Below are 25122 nucleotides of genomic sequence, written 5' to 3'. Positions count from 1 at the left end.
AGCCCTGGTCCTCCAGATGGGCTAATCCAGTCCTGCGCCGAAGATACGTATGCTAATCTTATAGCTCTGGTTATTCTACCTTTCAGTTTGTAGAACAGACTAACATCATAGAAAAAGCAGATAGATGGGATGATCGAATCTCATATCTTTCGCCTGGGAACCAGTCAAACCTTCATTCAAATGTTGGAGCATGCTAAACTTAAGAAACAGTGTTGTTCCATAGCTTAGCATCCCGCCTAAGGAAGTCTCTTTTGGAGCGTGTATTTGGAAGTTGAAATGTTCAAACCCTGCTCAAAACATAGGTTTAAAAGAATCCGAGTAAGAGGTTCGAATCTACTATATTGCAAAGGAACATAAGGCGAAAATCACAATCACCTTGGAGAATATCCATTAATAATTTTATTGTTGTGAATTATTTTTTTGTATTTATTTCTTCAGGACATGTACAGAATTAATTATTTCCTATATTATATGCTATTAGTGGCCCAACCCCACTTAATGATGATGTTTCATATTCCGTGTGAGTTGGCATTTTTGGTCACACACCGTACGGTTGGAGATTCCACTTGGAACACAGAAGTGTCTGAATCACACAGATGTTACTCATCTCGTCCACCTCACAGTAAGGCTGGCACACACATATACACGTCCTCTTCCCTAGATCCCCAAGAGTGCGTGAGTGGTGTATAGATTGTTGTATGACTGTATATACGCGCTCAGCATTTTCAAACTTTCAAAGAAATTATAGGAGGAAAAGTGAAAAGAAAAAAGAAAGAATGAAATTTTTTGATTTGACGTAACGCTTGTTTATCGTACAATATCCGTTCATCTTTTCTTCTTACGAAAAAAATAAATCCGGTCGCGTGATTTTATCTTACTCGCTCACAAGACTTCCTCGTATTGTACACACACCTGTTGATTCATTGCCAATACGCGCTCTGCTGTATCTTGTATGTATGTATTTAGCGAAGCTAATCAGCAAGTCAAACATTCATTCGTTGTCGTAAATACTACCACATCACTGTTCGTGAGAATTCACCTGACGAAAGAAGAGCGAAAATATAAATATTGTTGTGTTTGTGAATTTATTTACAGTGAAGATTATCTCAGTAAGTCTTAATTGAGACTAATTGAAACATATGCTGATCATCCAATTGAGAATCTACGTACTTCAAGTTTTAGGAAGAATTATTAATATTAAGAAACAAAAATAAATACGGAAAGTTTTTAGTTAATGAGAATTAAAATCAGCCAGAAAAATTGAAGAACCAACCAAATCCTCTTGCAATGCTCACACCACTTTTTCGCGCATGCGTGCTTCCTTTCAGATGACGTCCCTCGTCTGAAGTTACGTACAAGGGGAATACACCGTAAATACAAGGGGGAAGATATCAAGGCGGAGCTAATAAAGTGACTGACCTATAAATGTAATTCTTGCAGACGACATTACAATCATTTTCAAGTGTGCTTTCCATAAGTTAAGACAAGACAAGTGTGTAGAGAGTAATCACTTTTTTTCTCTCTCTCTCTCTTACGTGTGCAAGGAATTATTTAGAAAAAAAAAAAGCCGGCGTGTGTTCGTAGCGACGGAAAGAAAAGCCAAATTAAAAAAAAAAAAAAAAAAACTGTGGAATCCAGCCAATCGCAAACTGGTTACGAGTCTATTGAGAGACCCGCGCGGATATTCCAACTGCTTCCAAGGTTTTTGTGAACTCCTGAGAAAGTAAGCCTAACTCAACTGCTCATTTGGCTACAGATAGAGGCTCGAAACGTGCGTGTGTGGAACTTCTTTCCTGTAGTTAAACAACGTGATTACAGTGATTCGATAATTTGATTTTCTTTAGAAACAAGAAAACAATCTTTGTTTCTTTCTCATCTAGACAGAGACACATCCAAATCAACAGACTGTAAGAAAAAAAGTTTTTCTCAGTTTATTATTTTTTAAAAAAAAACGGGGTAGACGTGTTATTTTTAACAGTTGGTTTGCGAATAGAATGATCAGTTCATTAACTCTTACCGCCGTAGTATTGGCATGCCTAACATTTTTCGCTTCCCGTACGCAAGGCCAGCCTCGGGAAAAGCACGAAACAGTGGTTTTGGACGATCAACCTAAAATTAGGAATTTCATAGCCACAGATAATTTGTACGACGGTGAGCAAGAAAGACGGATCCATTACAACGGAATCACAGCCAAGGAAACCGCTGTAACAACAATATCAGAGGAATCTGGAGAAAGGTAAGTGGCGAGAAACTAAATCGCGTGCTTTACGTTGCACGTGAGAAACTTTTTTTTTTTTTTTTTTTTTTTTTTAAGAAGTATCGTTGTTGTATTCTCCAATTGTTTATTTTATCGTGCCTCTCAATTTCTATTATGGTATTGCATAGGTCCATATACAGATAGATATTTATTCATTGAAAGGGAAGCTTAATTGGAATGTACTTATACGTGTTTTGGACCAGGGTGCGAAATTGTAACAGTCAAAATGTGTGAAAGGGGACGGGGAACCTGGAATGTAAAAAAAAGAACTCTTCGCTCTGGAATGTTTCGAGATAAAAGAGCTTACGTATTTGACCATCCATACTTATTAAACTATGTTAGATTAGGGATTTCGCTATTCCTCATCCAGTTCATACATTAATTACATATGATATACAGTTAATTACATATTAATTATTGTAATTAATGTGCAGATTTTGACAATAGGCGAGTTTATTCACACCCAACAAGTTATTAGTGGAAAGAATTTTATTCTAATAATATTGTGAGATAGTCCCCCCAAATCCCCAACGATCTGAATATAGAACCATCCTGATTTGAAGGTCAATATACAGTAGATGAGACAGAGTGTTCTCTTCTATTTTATTTTATTTTGGAAATAAGTTTGATTGTAGTTTTAGAGAATTCAAAATTTCAGTTCAGATAAAAAGCTAATGAATATGTGTCCAAAACGATTAATTTTACAAACCCAGAACCATCTTAAGTTAAAGTATCACATATGGAGTTAAGCACTTGTTGTTGATTTTGTTGCTGTTGAAAATTATTGATTTTCTTAAAAACAATTTCTTTACTAAAAGTGCAGTCCTCCTTGCTAGTCTATTGGCCAGTGCGGGAGGTTCCATGTTCAATTCCCGATGAGTAAACATTGAACATACTAGAATGGTTTAGGTCCCAATTTAAATTCTAGATCTCGCTCTATATAGCATTGCTGTTGATATGGATCATAAATACAAATTAATCAATTTGCTAAGAGTTTATATTTTTTAAAAAACAGAAATTATCATTGAACAATTCAGAACTGAATAACTTGACCACTGGTTGTTTGCTAGATATGATGTAAAATCATGTTTAAGAAGAAAATTTGGAGGGATATACCCATGTCTAAACAAACACATCAAGCGTCCTCATTGAAACTTAAAAATTTAGGGATCTGACCCATATATCCTCCCTTGTGACGCCTATGATATAAATGCCTATTTTCTCTCTACATGTATTCATACCTATTGAATATTTGACACTTGCTACTACTGAAATGTTTTAGAGAGGTAAGTCCCTTCCTTTTGGGCACGAGTGCCAATCCTGGAGGCCGAGGTTTCCTTTGAAATTACTTGGGTCTTCATATTTGTATCAAAATTGTCATAAATATCTTGTTAAACTACATCTGACAAATCTGAATACCACCCTCAGCCCCAAAACAGAAATCGACACCACTGCTTCCGGGTCCTCGTAATTTCTATTGGAAGTATACATTTTATTAATGCATGTTTTTGAAGTATTGGAAAAATTAGAAAATTAGTACTAATCAAATGAATGTTAATGTCACGGGAGCAGATTCAATCCTAAAATAAACGAGACTAGCCATAAACCATTCTGCTCTCGGAGGTGGTTACAGATGAGTTATCGCGAGTCAAAGAATGTCTAAAAAGTTTCTTAAATTCATTCAAAATTCTTCTGTACTGTCTGTGGATATGGAGAAGGGGGGAGGGGAATGTAAGGTTTCCTTATAAACAGTTCAACAAGGAAAAGCAATTATTAACCAGCAAAATGTAAGATTAACATTTAACAAAATTCCCAGTTTAATTATTTAGCACTTAATTTGTGTTGTTATTATTTCTGGCTTTAATTTAATAGATGCATAAATGATTCCTTCGGGTCTAGTTGTAGTATCGTAAGGGGAAAATGCTACTGTATTGCATACTCATGTAAGTTTTTTCCTAAAGAAAGGATAATTTGGATTTAAAAATAAAATGAGAGAAATTAATGACCGGATTCTATTTGACCAGATCACTCATTGTAAATCAGACACATGTTATTCAAGGGGCTCCGATCCTCTTTTCGATGTCGATAGATAAACAAATTTTTAAGATCGTTTTGTAGCAAGATCTAGTTTTTCTCACTTTCAGATCTCTTTAATAAATTATTAGTACAAAAATCTTGTTTAGAAGACTTCAAGGTCTTTTTTCTTATTTCTCTTCGAAGTGTTTATTATAGAACTATGAAATGTATTTGTTATTCTTTATTTTTTCCTCTCCACTAAAATTCCAGTAAGTCTTTTGTTTTCTCCACATGTTTCACTTACATTTAGTTTTTTCTTCTTTTCGTCTTTTACCTCAAACCCTATCCTGCATGGCAGTTTTAACCTATTATTCTCCTCTTCCATATTTTCTTGTTAGATCCATATCTTCATTAGCTTTGATGCTTCCTTACATTCTAAAATCAAGTGTAGCCTTGTTTTGTAGAAACATGCTTTTAAGAGTTAAACCGTAAATGTTGTTTGATCGAAATCTTGAAAATCGCCGTAGATTTGATAATAAAATAATAAATAAACATAGGGATACTTGTCTTCTGCAGAACTAATTATTCTGAGAAGACAACGCCTCCTCTGCTTTTGTCACAGTGGGAATAAATTCAAGTTCAAAACACTCGTGCCAAGATTATTTATACTGTTAAGCACCAAGGCTGTCACAAGTTGTGTGCGGGTAACGTTACAAGAAGATCGACAGAGCCACTAATATGTTATTTTTTTTAATGTCCTTGCATTGACTAACGAGTAAAATAAATAAGTATTTCTAGTTATTACGGTCGGACTCTTTTTAAGTACGTAAATTAACCTAGTCGATTGTATTTTGTAGTTCAAGAGTGACTTATTTCCAATGTGAAGGCCAATGCAAAACTGTTATTGCACATGCATGTACCCCAAGACCTTTGCGTATTTTACTCGTAAGAAAACGACCCAGAAAAGAAGTGGCTGTGTAGTACAAAGAAGCCTGTACCAAGGACGACTTTTTAAAAGTTTAACGTCCGTTTCCGCACAGAGGCTACATGAAACATTGACCAACAGCTTAACGTGTGATGCGAACCACATGAGAAATTACGAATTGATATCTGTTACACCTTATTAATAATAGTATCTTAAATAATTCTAATAACAAAAGGAATAGGGAACAGAAAGGGGGAATTTATACTGGATTTCTTTTCTAAGAGAAATCCCTGTAAGCATGTATTTCAAACGAGTACACTATATTAGGTAGTTCCTAAAAAAAAACGGTTGAACTCAGGGGGAAAAAACAGTGCTGGTTATTGACTTAAATAATAAAAAAAATGAAAAAAGAAAGAAGAAAAATATCAGAGAGCTTCTTTTAAAGACAAATTTATCCTGTGTACATTTGAGATTTGAGGAAGAGAGCTTCCCGGCTTGAGGTATATTATTTTGACACTACTGTGGCTTCGTGCTTCTGAAGCAACTTTAGCTTAATTAATGTATAGGATATTACAAAATCAGATTGTTAGGAAGGTTCTGAAATTTAAGTACCTAAGTAAAATTTTATCCAGGGCCGCTGGTGGAACAAATCTTGCGCTCAAGGGACCTTGCACCATAGTAAAACTGAGGCCCCTCAGGAAGAGTGAAAAGGTCATTATTTCTAATTCATTCGCGAGATTCAAAATATTTAGAGATAATCAATAGCTGAGACGGAACAATTTTCGTGCTGATATACTAGACGAAACACTCCTGTCTCGTAGGGAACGCCAATGATGAACCACTATTTTATGACATTTTTATGACTATATTGTAGGTATTAAATGTCATCAAGTGCACTGATAGTGAGGATATCACTATCATTGCTATCAAAGGTTCAGAATTGGAACAATATAATTTATTCATGCTGGATATATGGAATTCTTACCTATATCATTGACCCTGCAATCAGGTTGCCCCTCAAACTTGAGTATTTAGCCCTGATTTTATCACTCATTAATACATTATGAATGAATTTATTTATAGGTCTATACCGACCCACATCCAGAGATTATGAGGCTATAGCCCCTTGAGGGTCCAAATTGACACTAGGTAAAATAGCGCTTGTGGCATTCGATCATACTTTATGACAAGCAAAATGACAAAAATAATATATACTCTCTATATAGTTATGCTCCCTTGACCAAATCCTGGGTTTCAAATCCTAATTCTAATATTTATAATATTTTAGGATTTGCCCTCTGCTATTGAATACTTAAATATCCGGTATAGTACATGCAGTTCAATTAATAGCCGTCATGAATACTTAAGATTTGAATGGGAAAAAAATGTAATCGCTGTATATTCACACATATACTGTACATATGGGAAGGTAACCTACCATTCGAATCAATATATCAGTTGTGTGAACAGTCTTTTAAAAACAAAATCCGTGTGCTTCCTGTTTATCTGTGCAAATGAAAATATCCGTGACTAATTCAGAAAAGAAAAAGCCATGTTATAGGGGAAAGAAAAAAAAAAGAAAAGAAAAGAAATCCAAATTCACAATGAAATGAAATTGTTCTAATTGGCCTTGAAAATAAACTCGCTTCGCGGCAATTTTATCTTCAAGGTGTAAAGTGAAGCAATGTGTAACTTAGCAAGTTGGCCAACCCGCCTACAATGCAACGGTTTAAAAAGTCCTTGCGTACTGTACTGTACCGGTTAAGAAGAAAAAAACATTTTTTTTCTCTCTTATTCTTATCTGAACATCACGCCACAAGTACATTCACTATAGTTACAACTATCAGCTCATTCATTACGTCATACATCAGACCACCTTGTTTCAAGAGTACCTGAGTATTCCACAGCCAATAAGCAGAAAGAAATGGCAGGTGACGCAGTCTTTGAATCAGTCCAGAGAAAGCGGCCACCAAGGGAACAACAATCGCAGCTTGCAAGAATTGTCTGGATGGATGTCTGAGTGAAATGAATTCTTTCTCCCCCTCCCCTTCAAACGTCTTCCCTCCCCTCTCATTACTCAAATACAACATTTTACTGGGCTGAGCAAATAGAATATTTATTGTGTCAACTTGCACTAGGAACAAAATTTAAACACATTCACAGACAATTGTCGTTGTATCTTTAACATTTACAAATGAGTTATTATTAAATATCCATTATCTTTTCGTTTATGTATTTACCTCATTTTAAATGATGCAAAGACAAAAAAAAAAAAAAAAAAAAAAAACGGTTCAAGGAAATAATTTGAATTGCTCCTGAATTTTAGGAAATGGTCTTGTGAAATAATTTAGGAACCACCAAAATTTTAGGAAAACAAAAAAAAATGGAGCAAAAGATTGCGATCTTGGCCAATAATTACCATTTGCATTTTGAACGGTCCCTAAATCGAGTTTTCGTATTTTCTACGGAATAAGCACATCATACTGCGTTAATTAATAGTTTGGGTTGGGCTCACTATATGTAGTTCTCCAGATATAAGACCTACAAGAAAATTTTTGATTGAAATATATTGGACCTTTTTGATCCAAAAAGAAGAGATTTCATACAATGAAAATCTACCTACACTACGTATAATTGCATAGTTTAGTACAGTCTACAATTACACAAAAAATATCAAATTATGATCTCATTATCAGTAACCCCTTGTCTTATTCTTTCCTTAACAATAACTTTTTGGTTTGGAAACTAAAAAACTATTGCAGTCAATATATTTTTTTATCCGGATAGAAATGAGGAACTGAAGTTGATCGACGAAGCAAACTTGGGCCCATGTTTATTTGCGTCACCAGAAAGAATTTCGCCATCACACCACTTACTGGTTGATTGTTTGCCAGAAAGCGGAAGTGGCTAACTTCGGATTGGATGCTTAGTCTTCAAGGACATTTCCTTTTTGTTCTGTTCTTTTCTTTTCACCTCTTTCGTTTCAAAATGTCTTAAGGTGCACTTACAGTAGCTTTTAAATGCATTATGTAACTCCTTCAGTACATTCTTGGACCATACAACGCGGAAGTCAGTGTTAATCTTGTGATAATACCAATGCACTTTTTATACCATTTTTAGACAAAATTGTTGTTTCTCACTATTCAAATATTATATCGAATATAAAATAAAATTTTCAATGTTATTTGTTGCACATATATTTACCATTTGAGAAAGGAAGACATGAACAGAACATAAACATTGTGGCAGCATAAACAGTGGGGAAACGGTAGGCTAGCCAACTGCCAACGTTGACCTTACGTTCTATTTAGTCCACTTTGTCAAGCATTTGCGAAACAACTTATTTCCCAACGAAGACCAATTGCGATTAGAAATGCATGGTCGAAACTGTTGGATAAATGATGGTAACTTGTTGATTGGCCAACGTATTTTTCAACTTTATATTTTCGTAATTTCCAATTCCCATCATGTTGATCATTATTATGCTACGTAAGACCTATCGAATTTGCTGCTAGGGCAATGTAAACTAAACAAGAGAACTTCCCAGACCCATCACAAGAACACTGAGACAGGGGGGAGGATAGTGAGTTCACCTTATAGTCATATATATGCTAACAAACAACTAATTTTCAGGGTGACTGAAGTTGATCGCAGTGGGGGAAGCCTAAGTCCTCCTGGCCACCTCTAGCTACGGGCTTGAAGCTTTTTCCAGAAAGCGAAGAGAATATCCATAGATGCTCTATCACGAAACACGTGAGATTTTTGTGAACATTTCTTCTTTATTTGTAATTAGCAGAAGTGCCCATTCTACGCACTGACCAAACAGTATGCAACTTGCAACAAAATATGATAATTTGGGTTGTCTAACTTGAAGGGCTTTTGGTATACTCTATACCAGGGCTGTCCAAATGGCGGCCCGCGGGCCGCATGCGGCCCGCCAAACCATTTCCTGCGGCCCACAAAGCTTTCATGATTTACGATTGTTATAACTGATAATATTTTAATTTATATTCATTCATTCATTTAATGTTTCCACTCTTCTTTCGGAATAAGGCATCCATTTAGCGCTTCTATATAACAAAAAGGAGCAGGCATCCAAGATAACACTGGAGTCAGTAATGTAACCGTTGCTGAAAGGGACGATTACTTCAATGAACGAATTTATATTTGATCTAGCTTTTTAAATCAGACCCTTTCTTCCTCGAACTTTGCCTAGAAGCCATAGCGCGCAAGAAATACACCACTTCTTGTGATAAACACAATTTAGCATACTTTCCAAGTTGCAATCGTCTGACATTAGGTTTTTTTGATAAGGAAGCGTTTAATTTTTCTGAGTTCTGTAGAAACATCGAGAGTATCATGAATGGATTTAATGCGAGATTCTCAGATTTTGACAAACTAAAAAACGGCATTGCATTATTTACTAATGCATTGACAATAAACATCGAAGAACAAGCTCCAAACTTACAGCTCGAACTTTGTGACTTTCAGTCTGACCCATTGTTTCAGACAAGAACAAAGAAAGGAGTAGATTTTTCAGACTACTTTCTAACAAACGTTTCCCTAGCTTTTGTGTGTTGTGTCGGAAAATAGTGTCACTGTTTGGTAGTACTTATCTGTGTGAAAGTGCATTTTCCACCATGAAAATTGCAAAGAATCGCTCCAGAAGCTGCCTTGGAGATTCTTCTCTTTTACATCTGCGGGTTACATCTTTTACAAGAGGAATGGATGTAGATACCCCAGCCCTTGTAAACGCTGCTAGTCACCCTCATTAGTCACATTGAATAGGAATGTTAAAATTCAAATATATTTTTTATATTTTTCTTTTGTAGTGTAATAATAATAATAATAATAATAATAATAATAATAATAATAATAATAATAATAATAATAATAATAATAATAATAATAATAATAATAATAATAATAATTATTATTATTATTATTATTATTATTATTATTATTATTATTATTATTATTATTATTATTATTATTATTATTATTATTATTATTATTATTAGCTGCGGCCCTCCACCTTACTAGTAAAGACAGTTATGGCCCTCAGGCTTATTATAATTGGACACCACTGCTCTATACTGTTTGAATCTCCACAACGTGTGACACCACCCATTTATCCTTGAGTCAAAAGTTAAAGAAAAACGACTTTGTAAGTGATTAGATCTGCACTGAGAAAAATTCGTTCTCCGAACAACGATATTGTACAAATATACGGAATCCTCTTGCTTACTACAGAAATCCATACGGAGCATACGTTATCCGTATGCTACATAGGCACTGCCCTTAGATGTTACATCATGCCGTTGCAGGATGTCTGATATCTAACAATCTTCCTTATATTACATACATATATGTATGTTACCTTCGTCAGCAATATGTTATATACGTCCATTTGTGTGTGAGATTCTGACCGCCTATATTTCATACAGAAAGTATTATAAAACATGCGTTTTCAGTTATGTTTACTGTACGTTGTCCAAAAACTACAAGATTTACAAATGTAATATACGATTTTACATACGCCACATACAATTTTTTTCTCAGTGTGGAAGATCTATTTGTCTACAAAATTTGGTGGTTCTAGGTGACTCCTTTATATGTGAAAAACTGATGACAGACGGACACATGCACACAGGTCCTTTTATATATTAGTAAAGATTATCAACTTTCTTTCTATTCTATTATTTGACCAATTCTTCAATCTTCATCCAATTCCTTTTATCTCTGTCTTCTTGAGCCGATATTAGTGCCTATCCAGTCTCATTGATTTCGGGGAAGAATCTAAAGCTCTAGGTAGGAGACCATATTCATTACCTACATCATCTTTAAAGTTGGGGAGGGGGTTCTAGAACTTTGAAAGATAAATTTTTCTCCTAATATGTCTAGATAGAACACTGGCCTATAGAGCAAAATCCAGAGACGTTAGAAAATAAACTATTTATATATAACTTTGAAGAACCATTCTATGCGCCTTGATCGCATATCATTTATCTGAAAAGTTTCTTGTTTGTAATGTTGCGTAGCTTTTGTCTTTGCTATAAAGTGAAGTACGTATACTTCCGTTCCACTGTTTATAGCATTTACGGATAGACAGAAAGAATTCCAGCCGTATTAAAAAGGTTTAAAAGGGCGCCTCTTTGATAAGATTATTGCAAAGTGAAGAGCAATACTTCGCTCATGATAACCAATCCTGAAGTTCGACTTTAGAATCTATCGATTAGAGTATACGGCATGGGAAGATAAGAAATGTGGGAAATTTTTTATATCTTGTTTGCGAGATATTAACGTAGCTTCACAATTAATAGCGTTATCAGGCTTTAACGTAAATGATTAACTCATTGAAGAAAAGAAAAACTAGTTCAAATAAATCAATGATTAGCCTGATTCTTGCTGAAGTGATGAGGAGACAAAATTTTGTGAAAATTACGGTATACACATAAAATACAAATGAATGAGTGCATTAAATGAAAAATGAAGTTTTGTGATACATTTCGCAATGTGAAACAAGTTAATTTTATCCTTTTAGGTTTGACCTAATGTCATTATGGAAATGGACAACATTCAATTCACAAAGCACTAAATTACATAATCAAACTATGTAGTCATTCAAATGAAGTACCTCTGTTTTACATTTAAGATTATCTGTCTATAGAATATATTAAGATGGTATGTTTATATATATGTTTGTGCTCAATTCATTTCGACATTGAGATCTCGGAAAGCACAGATTGTAGGAAAGTACGTTTTCACTGGTCAATTCCAAATTTTGTGTAGATTTGCCAGCTCTCATTCAAATTTTCAAGAAAATAAAACATACCATTATGTTTCTATTCAACGTTTTAGGGATCGTTTTGAGCTCATAAGATCAACGCTGTCGCTAGTGTTGCAAATTTCGATATCAAAATGTTAGACAACCAGTAGAAGAGCTACGTATAGCGGGTTGACGGACATTGCAGGCGTTTTGCTTTAATCTTTATGACAAAACCTATTGCATGCCGGCAACTTCAAAGACCTATAGAGCCGCAATAAGGCATACTTGGATATGTATTTATAAGAAAAAATACTTCAATTTAATATCATCCATCACATCTTCAAGTTTGCCACAAACTTATCCTAACATCTATATATTAAAATGCTACGTTTATATGTTTCTCTATTCACTCTTTCTGTGGCTCCTGCCATCAGACTGTGTCTGTAAAGGAGACGCATGTACAGATATAGTGAGAAAGTGGGAAGGAGATACATCCTCATATTAAAATGATGAACTGTATAGACAGCACAGGTTCAGAAAGTATACTAAGAAAAATGCAATAAAGAGCATAATGTAAAAGCTATATTGCAAATTCGTTGTTTTAATGCATTTATATTCCTCTTACAAAACGTTTCAGTGAATAATTTCTTAATATTATATGTAAAATAATAATAGTAATAGAGTACGTATATGTACCTCCCTGTTTCCTTACTCACTATATAGTTAACCTTATATTTTAATGTTCTCATAATGTGAATTGCGCAATACAATGAATTGGAGCAAATCGGACTGTGGTTTTAATAATAAAATAAAAGACGCGCATACGAATACAGTTATGTAAATATTATTGCTGAATTAATATTCATTCTGCTGTTTATATACATCCAGATAAGCTTTTTTCGTCTCCTACAACCACTGAGTAAAACGACTAGGATCTTACATCTAGAGAATAATATAGTTTGACTGCCGCGGACAACCCTCTTAATATTAGGATTTCCCTCTAGGTAAATACTGGCATAGTAACTTGATAAACGTACAACACTGGCCGAATCCTTCCAAAATTGCTTCCTACTTTTCGAGAGTAATGTTTTCAGTTGAGTCATATCTCATTGACTTTATCTGGAACTTTGTCGAGACATTTATTTATTTGATATTATAATTCTGACATCGTATACAACAAAATTTCCTTATCGATAGGTAAAGTTGATCTGCTTAATCTGACGTCATCATATAAGTAACCGTGGAGATATATTGTAAGTTTATTAGGTTGTTGATCTGTAATTTGTCCATTTTATGAATATGAATTAAGTAGTTTCTAAGTAACTGTCAATTGTTGATTATATTGTATTAGAAGTGTACAATAAGATTATAATATTACAGATTCTTCAAACTTCTCAGATTACACATTGTGGACATTAAATTTTAGCATAATTTGAATTCGGCGTTATCTTTTATATATATCCAACGGGCGCGGATCCAAGAGGAGGGCTATAGAGGCTGTAGCTCCCATTTGACGCTCAGGTATACACTGGATAAAATGGGCTTCAATTCTACTTTCTTTACACTGGATAAAGCGGCAAACTATGGTTTAACCCCTCCCTATCTGCTATGGAATACCAAGTTTACGAAAATTGATTCTGCTTATTAAAGTGTGATCCAGAAAACCGATACTCGAGATTTCTTCCGAATTCTTAGAAGGATTCGAACCAACAGTCACGCGAGAATGATCACTTTAAAGCTCCCTCGTGGTCATATGGTTTTCGTACAGACCTTTGGCGCGAGAGACCTGGGTTTGATTCCTGGTGGGAGCTCTGGAATTCGTATCCCACGTTAAGTTGTAGGTCCACGTTTTATATATTCTCGGGTTGAACGGGACGTTGAATTCCAATGCAACCAACGAGCTATATGGATAATGTTAGCTTTGTGTGTATATGATATGTGTATGATATGTGTGTATGATATCATAAGATATCTCAGTGATAAATTCAATCTTTACGCTGGTATTATTACAGTTTCATATAGATATACTGTAGATAAAAGCACAACGATCATCATATGTATCGTTATTACTTTAAAGGTAGTTAAACTGACTGTGAACTATTAGTTTTGAAATAAATAAGACGTTAATAACCTCCCAAGATTCAGCTCATTACTCAATTTGCAGTATAACTTTTCATATTGAAATACTTTAGGAGATGTACCAACCATACATCTTATTGATCTTCGTAACAAATAACATTCGTATTTTTCCAGCATTTTCCAGTTAAACGATTCGATGCTTACTTAAACTTTCCAGGTTCATTTATTCTTCACACACAGTGGTAGGTTGGACACATCAGAAGCACAGTGGAAAAATTCACATTTTTTTTCCTTTTAAAAAATAACCGGATTGTAAAGAGGGTCTTGCAATATATAACCAAGTTACCTACAAGACAACAATGCAGTCACATGTTACACGCACATATAATATACTCAGAACTACAAGCTGTATTGTCATTGTTCAGTTCCTTATCGAACATTGTGACGTGTGGTTGCTGAAATATGGCATTTAACTTTTTTCTACTTTTTTTCTGAAATAAAAGAAGATTCAAAACTAGAGAGATAAGCCAAGTCTGTTGTAGGTATTCGTTTATAGAGTATATATGTTTGATAAACTCCTAATCTACGAGTACAGTTTCGATGAAGTTACATAATTTATCACACAAACTTTCAGTAACTTACGTCTTCAATAGATTTTTAAAAAAAGCCTTGCTTGGTTTTCATTTTTCATTCTTGAGGGTGGAAGTTAAAAAAAAAAAAAAAAAAAAAAAAAAAACATAATGATTTGTATATAGTGGAGTTTCAGTTAATTACTGTTCTCTATCCAATGAATAGTTATTTGTCTATTTTTAAAAATATTGTTCCTAAATTACTAAACTATAGTTATTTAATTAATAAATACATCTATTACTTCGCTCCGCTCAATTCGCCATAATTGTCATTCAAAATTCATTTTCATACAGTGCCGTAAAGTGGAGGAGAGGCGAGCGCGGCGACAGCCTGGGCGCCGAAATAAGGGGGCGCAACATTCGGTAGGAAAAAAGAAAAGAAGGAAACAAAAGAAGAGAGGAAAAAGTTCTTGGAATAGTTTAGGTGAACAGCAGTACTTTTAAATATAATATTTAATTTGCTTGTGCACATATATAAAATGGAAGGAAAAAAGTAATAAAAAGTGTTCAAAATCATGGAAAAGTAGGGCTTATTTTTGAAATTTTTCTTACGCTTCGCGTCAACTACGGTGGCTTTCGCAGTTGGTCTGTCGACCTCACTCGTATGTACGGAGAAGCCGTCGTATACTCTCGCCCGGGCGATGATTTTCCACGGCACGGCGCTGTTTTCATCCTTAGCTCTTGTATTACATAAAATTTTTATTAACCCTGTGCAATAACCACTAGATAGTATCGTGACGAAGTATAGACTTACTCGAATTGAGAAGCAATGAGGTGTACTCTAGAAAGACTGGGAATACAGTAATGGATGCTCATGTGATAATCTCACGTATAACACACCTGTGTACCCAACTTTTTCGGGCAGCCAGGCCTTTTGTGGGCTATATATGCTGTGAAATTTCATATGATTGTTGCCCTTTGTTTGCATTTAATAATTTTTAAATTAGACTCGAATGTTATTTGTGTAAGATATTTGTTTAGAATATATTATTTCATTTATTTATTTATTTTATTTTATTTTATTTTATTTTATTTTATTTTTTTTAAATACGAGTACAAATTAACCAAAGATGCCCGAAGACAGAAGTATCCTTGCAAAAATCATTTTGCTTTCAGCTATCAGAAAAATGAAATGAAATCTTTGAGTTTAAAGTCCCACGATTATGCCTGTTAGGCTAAGGCAGGCGATGATTAAGGCAAATGAATGATGATGGAAGAATTGGTGGAATGAGAAAATGGGAGGAAACGGGAGTACCCCGAGAAAACCCATGAGCACAATGTCGTCCACTACAAACTTACTTGGTTGGGGATCAAACCTGGGACTCCATGCACCAGAGGCAAACGCTCTACCACTGAGCCACCGTGCCCGCTGATCAGCTATTAGAAACTACTAAATATTTTACGAAACTACTTTAAAAACTGTTTACCAGTGTATTTCCAAGTTTTACATGTTGCTAAAGCAATACCTCAAAATATAGTTTTTTTCTTTTTCTTTTTTTTAATAAAGACGCTTTCAATTTTCATTTTGTAAACTGTTAGAGTCACTTTGAACTGGAATTTTTATTCTTTTATTGAAAAGTGTGAAAAAGTGTAAGATACGCACTACCTCTTCATATCAAGGAAATTGCGTGTTGACAAATTCAATTCACGCCCTCTAAGCATCGTAAGAGATATTTTTGATAGACAGATTTTAAGCTTTTCAGTAGAAAGCGTAACTTCTATTCATCTTGCTGTTTATCATACTTTTCGAGCAATTTACAAAATGTGTTAGTGCCCATTGAACCTATTTCCTGCTCATTTATATAATTCATAGAGTGAAAAAAATGATATCTTTGATACAATGTTCTTTCTCATGTACTGAAAAAAAAAAAAGTAGTATTTTCCAACCTGTTTAGAAATTAATCTTCGTTATGGATCGTATATGAGGGAAAGGAAAAAAAAAAAAAAAAAAAGATGCGTCGAAGAGGGTATGTTATTGTCACCCCTGCAAAAGGCTGTTGGCTGTTGGTGAATCACAGCATGCAAATAAAGAAAGAAGGGCAAGAAAGAAAGAAAAAGCTAAGAAGCAAAATAGAAATGAATGTTGTTAATGTAGTTCTTTCATGTTTAGAAACGAGAAACCATAAAAAGCTATGAACGAATGAGTATAACACAGACGATTAAGTTTTCGTTGTCATAGTTCGTGAGAGAATTCACCTTTTTTAAAGAGCTGGATTCAATTGAGCAGGATGGAGAGGGAAATGGTTGCTGTTTTATTTTTCGTTGTTCCTTGTATACGTATATATATGGGGAATTCACCCTAACATTCTCATGCTGCGGATTGGTCAGGGTTGAATAAACGTTATCGCAGAACACCCCCCATCCCAATATCTTACGAATAAACTCAAGGATGGCACCCTTCCTCTTATATCTATAGCCTCCCTAGAAGGTTAATAAAATGTGTCTCTAAGTGCGGGTGGGAAAGATCTTAATGTTTATGTTACGAAACACGCAAACTGCTTGTAAGTGAGCATCGCGAGGTTTTACTGTATTTGTGATGGCAACACTATTCGCCTCTTCTTCTTCGTTCTTGCACGGATTAGCAGGACCATTAAAAATGTATATATCAGCGTTTTATTTAAGCGGTATCGCATCTCAAGTTGTTACAATATAATCTTAGAAATGCGATGCGAAAGAAAAATTGTATTGCAAATTGCGATGCATCTATGATCATACTTTGTTACCAAACGTTTTTTTTTTTTTTTTTCAACAGGAAGCTGCCTGTTATTGTCTTTCCATCTTGACAGAACGGTTTTCTTTTGATAATACATAGAATTAAAGCTCAGTGATGAACTCCTGCAGAAACCCGACGTGTCCTTTAGGTTCTCAAGAATACAATCTGCTACAGACTAAACACCAAATTACTGTAAATTATTGAAAACTGTGGAGCTGACGAGGAGACCATATCCGCATCGACGCTTTATGACAGCTGTAAAGAAAGTGGATTAATGGGCAAAAGTGTTTAAGAATGCTCCAGTACTTGCAAACCAATTTTTAGAGAAGTAGACATAGAGTAATCAAGTACTCCCAAATAGCCTCTATAAAAATGATTGTGCAAGTACTGGAGCATTTTTAAACATGGATATTTGGATAGTTCACATGCTAGTTCCTCAGTGATATCTTGACCCGACTACTGTCGGTTGTATAGTAGTGGAACTATGGACCTTTAAAGTTCATCTTTTCACGTTTTCAGCATACTATAACTAAGAAAACTATACCCTTCCGACCACAGGTCCATATAAACTTTTTTTTCTTATTTTGATATGATGAATCTATTCGCAAAATATTGTGACAAACTTTTGGTTTTGTAACACCCTGTATACAAAGCGCTATTATATGAACTAGTAATTGCTTCCAAGACTGCACTGCGTAAGTTTGGGAACCCGATTGTTAGAATATCATACTCTGCGCACTCAAACTTCTGGTCTATAAGAGAAGGTTTCGGAAAGCCCAATTTATTTAACAGCATTTTGTGGATAGACTCATTCTCTACATTCTTTTTGCATTCTTCATTGTTAAAATTATTCACTATTTTTTTTTTTTTTAAATGGAGGTTACCTAAGTGAAGAAGCTTACAGCAGAAATTTATTAATGGGTGAAGAAGAGCGTTAAAGCATAAATTTCTTAAAATAAATATTAGTTATGCTACTGATATCTGACATGTGTAATGATGCAATATCATCATGGCGACTTCTCTCTCTCTCTCTCCATATAATCCTCTTTCCCGTTTATTTTCTTTTTATTTTTATTTTTTAAAAGAAAGATCTTGACGTTGACGTGAGTCTGGTGCCCTAGTCTCTATTGTTCTTAGGTTTCTTCAACTCTTTATGTACAAAGCAGGGAAAGAGCACTTGAAAAAAAATCCAAACTTGGATCTGAAGAGCTGGCGGTATAGTCAACCCTCTGTTGGAGAGGACGACACCAGCAGAAAGGCTGAAGAGGAATAAAGAGGAATCATTTTACCTTCCATGTCATCCGTCTATACTCTTATGCATTGCGTATATACGCATTTCTAAAGCTTCTGTAAATTTAACTACGAAAGAATCCTCGTTTGTTCGTAATTTGATCACTAGTTCTAAAACAATCTTGTTAATATTGGTAGAGCAATAAGAATAATCATTAATTTGCTAGAAAAACTTTTCAAAACGTAATCATACATGATAGAAGCATAAGTTACTTAGTTTTAATTCTAAAATTCTAAAGTGAAGTATAATTCCAACATGTTAAACATTGTTTCCTTGCTTTTGTTAAAGTGCTGAAGATTTCAGAATTGTAATCCTTTCTCGAGTTCCGAATGATCAAATTGAGAAATTATGATGTAGTTGTCTAAAAGAGTGCCTCCTTCTTCATGCCAGAGTGTTCAATGTGGGTGTGGTCCCTGACTCTATTACAGATGAAGGGAGCACTGTGGTTCAGTGGTAGAGCGCTTATCTCTGGTGCATGAAGTCCCTGATTTGATCCCCGACCAAGTAAGTTTGTGGTGGATAACATCGTGTCCGTGGGTTTCCTTGGGGTACTCCTGTTTCCTCTCACTTTCTCATTCTATCAATTCTTGCATCACCATTCACTTGCTTTAGTCATCGTCTCTCTTAGCCTAAAGGTCATAATCGTGGGGCGTTAAACTGAAAAAAAAAAAATCTATTGCAGATGGGGACGCTTCAGATATAAACCAGAGTGAGTAGTGGTTCGAATTCTATTTTTAAACAGATGTCTCATTGCATATAACCTTGCTATATGAAAACGGACGTTATACTCTAACCAACCAAAAGTCCTCCCTACTGGTCTGGTGGCTAATGCGAGGGCCTTTCGTATGCGAGGTCTGAGGTTCAATCCCTGTGGGAAAGCCTTAAAATTTGAACGAATTATAGTGGTTCGGATTCCACCTTAAACTATAGACCCCTACGTCTCATATAACTTTCATGCTGAAAAGGGACGCAAAATTGCAATCAATTATATCAACCAAACAACCAAAAGTTTTTTTTTTTTTTTTAAAAAAAAAGGAAAATTTAAGATTAGTTTAATGTTTACTGTTGATTTTTTTTTCAAAGTAAATCAATGAACAATATTACAATTTGAATTACATTTTATCAGAATATCTTGCAAATATTTCACTTGTTTTTACTACATAACAACCAGTATTCCCAACCCGTGTGTCTCGGTACTTCGGATTTTGAGTGAATATCCAAAGGAGGTTATTCAAAGACTGTTATCTCCTTTGTAGGAGTGTGATGAGCTTAACGTGTTTAAAAATCATTAATTCAGGGTGTAATTAACTTCCTGTCTTAAAATGGCTAATATATCATCGCCAGAAAAAGAAAATTCAATCAGAATTACTTTCCTCATCTCTCGAAAACCCTAATCTATATCATCATCCTTCCTTGGTTTCTGCACAGAAGTTATAATAGCTTTCTAAAATAATCTCAACAATAAGTAACAAACCGCACACCATATCATACGGATACTAATTCCTCCTTGAATTGTTAACTGAAGACAGTGGAGAAAAGTAGAGGGAAAGAGCCTAGCTCGAATTTTTAATAATAATAATAATAATAATAATAATAATAATAATAATAATAATAATAATAATAATAATAATAATAATAATAATAATAATAATCCTCAAGTTTCATGGTCAAGCTAAAGAAGTTGACGTCTTCTCTTTCTTTTTTCTTCCTCTGTGTCAGAGCGGAAAGTGCTAAATAAAGACGTCACATAACATAGAAGTGTTTACTGTCAAATAAGAGGTCGAGGCTACGAGTGAGTGGAATGTTCTAATTACTGACTTTGCGACTGCCAGTCATGGAAGATTAGACTAACGGACTTCTTGTAAAAGTATTAATTATTTGCTATGTGCTTTGCTCTTTCATTGCTTCGCAAATGTGTGATTTTCATTAGAGAATTGACATAAAGGGACTTTACACCCTTTTACTCCCTCCACCCGCCTCAAATATCCGAAGCTCAAATAAGATTATCTTAAAGCATCAGTTGTACTAGCGGAGTCTCTAACGTATTTTAATCATTGACCAAACTATCGTGATGTATGATCTTGGTCGGAAGAAAGAGATAAAAGGGTATTTATCCCTTATAACAGTGAACCGTTTAACCTACTGTAGGGTAATACAACTTCTAATGCTTCGTTGGTTTAGCAGTCTTTTGTAATATTTCTCCTGAGAGTTGAGGAATTGTTCTTGGCAATATTGAAAGCACTGAACCATGCACGTGCCAGAGCTTCCAATACAGACTACGTGTAAGAAAGGAAAATTACACAGAAAGAGAGAGAGAAAGATAGAAAAAAAGTTGTCAAATTAGTAAGTACCAATTCAGTGGTATCAACTTGCCAATTATATATATATATCTTCACCATTAGATTCTTCAAGAAGTTATATTACTTTTACTTACTCTAATTAAGTTTTTTTTTTTTTTTTTTTTTTGTACGTACTGGGATACTTGTATGGACACCAGATTATACAATACAATGTTACTTTACTAATAATTGTCTATAGTAAGTAAATGAGAATTTATCTTTAAGTAAATCTTTTGAAAATGGAATTACAAGGTAGTCAGGGGACAAAAACGGTCCAAAATTGAATACGTAGCTTGATTTAATTTCCAAATTTTAGATATTAGGGTGACATCATAGCATAGCCTTCAAACTCAAACCTATCGTAAAACAAGGAAAACCTCAAAATGCGGATGATCAGACAAGCTAGAGTGATAACCCTTTTGACTCCACTATTCCAGACTGAACGACAATGACGATAACCATTAGAACAAGCCAGTTCGATTCTCGCGAATTGTCTGTTACTGTATGTGTGATGATCATAATTGCCTAATAATTTGATCCAAAGTTTATTTGGGCCTAGCAAAGTATAATATTGTTGATCTCTTTTCCTTCTCATTGTTTACCATGCAGACATCACAATAACATTTGGAAGATACTCAGATAAGGTATCTTTCTCTCAGAACATGTGATTATTTTAATAACAGTAGTAATAATAAAGTGGACCTATTTCTAGAGTTGAATTATTTGTGTCAGCTAGCACCATTGGCGGCTGCATTCTATGTCAGCGGTAACAGGGTTAAACAGCACTTAGCCTTATGACTTCGTCATGTCCCTTTTCCCCCTTTCTGTTGCAATTAAGGCTGAAACTCCCGTCCGACTGGCAAAGGGAGCCTGTGCGGAGGGAGAAAAGTTTGCATTGTGGCAGAGATCTTGTTAAAATGTGTCCGTCTGGCGAATAATTAGCCGACAAACGCGTCACTCATTTTACATGTTGGTCGATAAATTATTCCAAGGAGAAGCGAACCCAATCAAGTAACTATATCATTACGAGGTTTCTCAAGAGACAATGGAATGCCAGCTACAATGAAGAGCGGTAAATGGAAAGTGGGCAGGAGGGGAAAGAATATCTCTCCCTCATTTGTGTTGGACGGGACGGTTGTGTTGCATTGATGCTTTAAAAAATAAAAAATAAATAGAAAAACAACTTTGTTTCAGTATACTATTCTTATATAAAAATTTGAAGTTTTGCTTTACAATAATGAAACTGAATTTTAACTCAACTTAGTATACATACTGTATATATAATCTAAAAGAAATCAATGACGCTATTGCATAAGGAACCAGGACATGAACTTTTTTTAAAAAAAAATCTAATAATGTGTGGGCACTACATATACACTACTTCCATAGCAGAATTATTTGCATCCGGAACTAGAATTTGCGGTTCTAATTCAGGTAGTCTTTTCTATTGCCTCATGATATGTCAAATTCGGAAAATTTGTATTCCTACTGAAAATCACTTCAGACTAGTCGAAACAAAAGTAATCGTACGATAAGGTAGATTTACAACTACTATTTAAGATTTTAACGTAGTTAGAATAAGGCTCATGGATTGTACCCCACAAAATCCCAATCTGATGGAAGGAAACTAAAGAAGTCTGTGATCTCATGAGTAGGTACTATCTCAGCATTCTGTACATCCTTGGTCGTAGTGTTCGAATGTGATAAGTCACAATAAATAATTTTAGAAATCAAACCAAGGACCTCCAAATTATGAAGCACTACCAGCCACATAGCTCTGTTTGGACTAATTTACTACGTATTGGACACAATAAAACCACAGTATATTCTTTTTATACCATGTTTAAGTTTCAACTCTAGAACGCTGTCGATAAATTCATTGTTTCGCCCGTAGATACGAATTTGAAAAGAGCATCGATTGGAAGAAGAATCGATGACAAAGGAGGAGAGAAGGTAGAATGAGAGATTGGGAAATGAAGAAGGGAGTTAGGGAGAGAAGTAAAGAAGGGTATGTCAAATACTGATTTGTTACTTTTTTCTATCTCCCCAATTGTCAACTTTTCCCTTCTGGTATTCTTAACTTTCTTCGGGAGGATACATTTTTTAAAAGAAGTTATTATCCATCTATAATGATTTCCAGTAAAAGAGTACCACTATTTATTGTTTTCAATTGAAGTAACTCTCCCAGTTTGCCTCACTATACTGGATCAATACCGTGACAGTGGACATGAAACAATATTAGTGTAAAATCTTACTAAATTAACCACACATGGTTCCTCAGAAGAATGTTCAATTCACAAAGAGATCTTCCCACAAAGAAATAATAACATACATCTGTATATAAATTCCGATTTCAACAAACTAAGACCAAATTAAGCAGTGGACGAAGTTAGAGAGAGAGATTGTCAATTAGAGTGGGGTGGGGTGACTCTGAACGGCGGGCGACTCTGAACATATTAACGTTTGTCATTTGTTTCCAAAAACCGCCACCTTGAGTTTGGTAGAAACTGGTGGAATTGGAAGACGTTTGTGTGGTGAGTTAAATATTTGTGCGGCGTGAGGAACTCACGTTTATTTTGGAGAGGAACGCGAAAGAGACAAACACAAATGTAAGGATCAAGCAATAAAATAGCCATACTGTAGTTTGAGACCTTGTGTATATAGTGTGTAATTTCTATGAGAGACAGCACAGAACCACGTTGTTGATGCATTGAAGTTTGGCGGGGATTTGGTCATGCCTGACTGCTACATGCTGACTGGTGCTGCCATCTGTGAAAAATTACGAACACTTAACCGACAACCTGCGTTGTGGGGTTACTCTGAACAGATTTGATGGGGTGACACTGAACACAGCTTTGTATTGCTGTTATGATGTTTTTACTGTACAATTTGTATCCAGTGCCTTATCAGGGTTTCATGTTTCATTACAGCTGCCCAGAGACTACAAGAGAGTAAAGAATGGCACAAAATAGGAAGGATAGAATGAGCAAACAATGGCGCAAGCCTTCGAGGAAATTAAAAAATCTGTCCTCTGCCAGGCTGCCGAGAAATACGAGATACCCAAGGGCACGTTACACTTGCGGTTGAAATCTGTCAGTAGGAGGTCACAAGGAGGTCAGCCCGTGCTTGGGAAAGAAGAGCAAGACGAAATGGCAAACTTGTTGCTCAAGGTGGCACGGAAAGTTTTCCCTATAACACTGCAAAATGTAAGAAAAGCCGCATTTGACTTCGCTGAAAAGAAAGCACTGAAACACCCTTTCAACAGGGAGACGCGATAGGCGGAAAAGATTGGCTTCAATTGTTTCCCAAACGAAACCCTGAATTATTATTACGAACCCTGAAACAGCTATCTCTTACAAGAGCAAAAGTTTTCAACAGTGAAATTGTCACAGAATATTTTGATCTCCTGCATCAAACCATAGAAGGCACTGGCTTGGTCAACTCTCCGGAACACATCTACAACGTGGAAGAGACTGACCTTTCTTTCAACAATAAACCAAAGCGTGTTGTGGCAGATAAAGGTTGTTCAAATGCATTGTTCGTGACATGCGCCGAGAAAGGAGAAAATGTTTCGTTACTTACGTGATGTAATGCTGCAAACGCTTTCATTTCTCTGTCCTGGGTTACCTGCAGTAGGTAACTGGATCCAATGTTCAAGATGCAGCCGTTGGTACCACATAGTCTGTGTGAGCACTGGTGACAATGTACTTTTTATATGTGAACGATGCAGAACCAGTGCATGAGCACATGTCAGCATTGCTTAGTTCTACGGGGTCTACGTTCCCCAAGGAGTTTTAATACACAGTAGATATATTATTGATTTTGTTTTGACTTTAGTAAATCTCTTCCTTTGTTCTTATTGGACAGATCATACATGCAGATTATTCTTCCCTAAAATATATATGTTCAGTATTTCTGCATATTTTTAGTGCTTTTTTTTAAATGTTCAATGTCACCCCTCCCTTGTTCAGTTTCACCCCTCGATCGCGGGTGACTCTGAACAGAACACATGTGTTCATTTCCACGCACGTAGCATCCATTCTATACCAGATATCGCGCAGTGCTTGCACCGAGTGTTGAACAACATATTGGGGTTTCGATTCC

At 35.2% G+C, this 25122-nt stretch overlaps 1 protein-coding gene across 1 annotated transcript in view; it reads left to right on the top strand.

Moving 5' to 3' along the window:
• Positions 1 to 1397: 1397 nt before the first annotated feature.
• Positions 1398 to 25122, top strand: part of LOC145660912 (uncharacterized) — a 68228-nt gene continuing 44503 nt past the window's right edge. The window contains exon 1 of the mRNA XM_081726346.1: positions 1398 to 2236. Coding sequence (XP_081582472.1) covers positions 1995 to 2236 — 242 coding nt within the window. The 5' untranslated portion in view covers positions 1398 to 1994. The remainder of the gene's footprint in view (positions 2237 to 25122) is intronic.

Source organism: Thermobia domestica, chromosome 9 (assembly GCF_964235325.1).
Source record: "Thermobia domestica chromosome 9, izTheDome1.hap1.1, whole genome shotgun sequence".
Taxonomy (NCBI): Eukaryota; Metazoa; Arthropoda; class Insecta; order Zygentoma; family Lepismatidae; genus Thermobia; species Thermobia domestica.
This window is presented reverse-complemented; position numbering and strand designations above follow the sequence as displayed.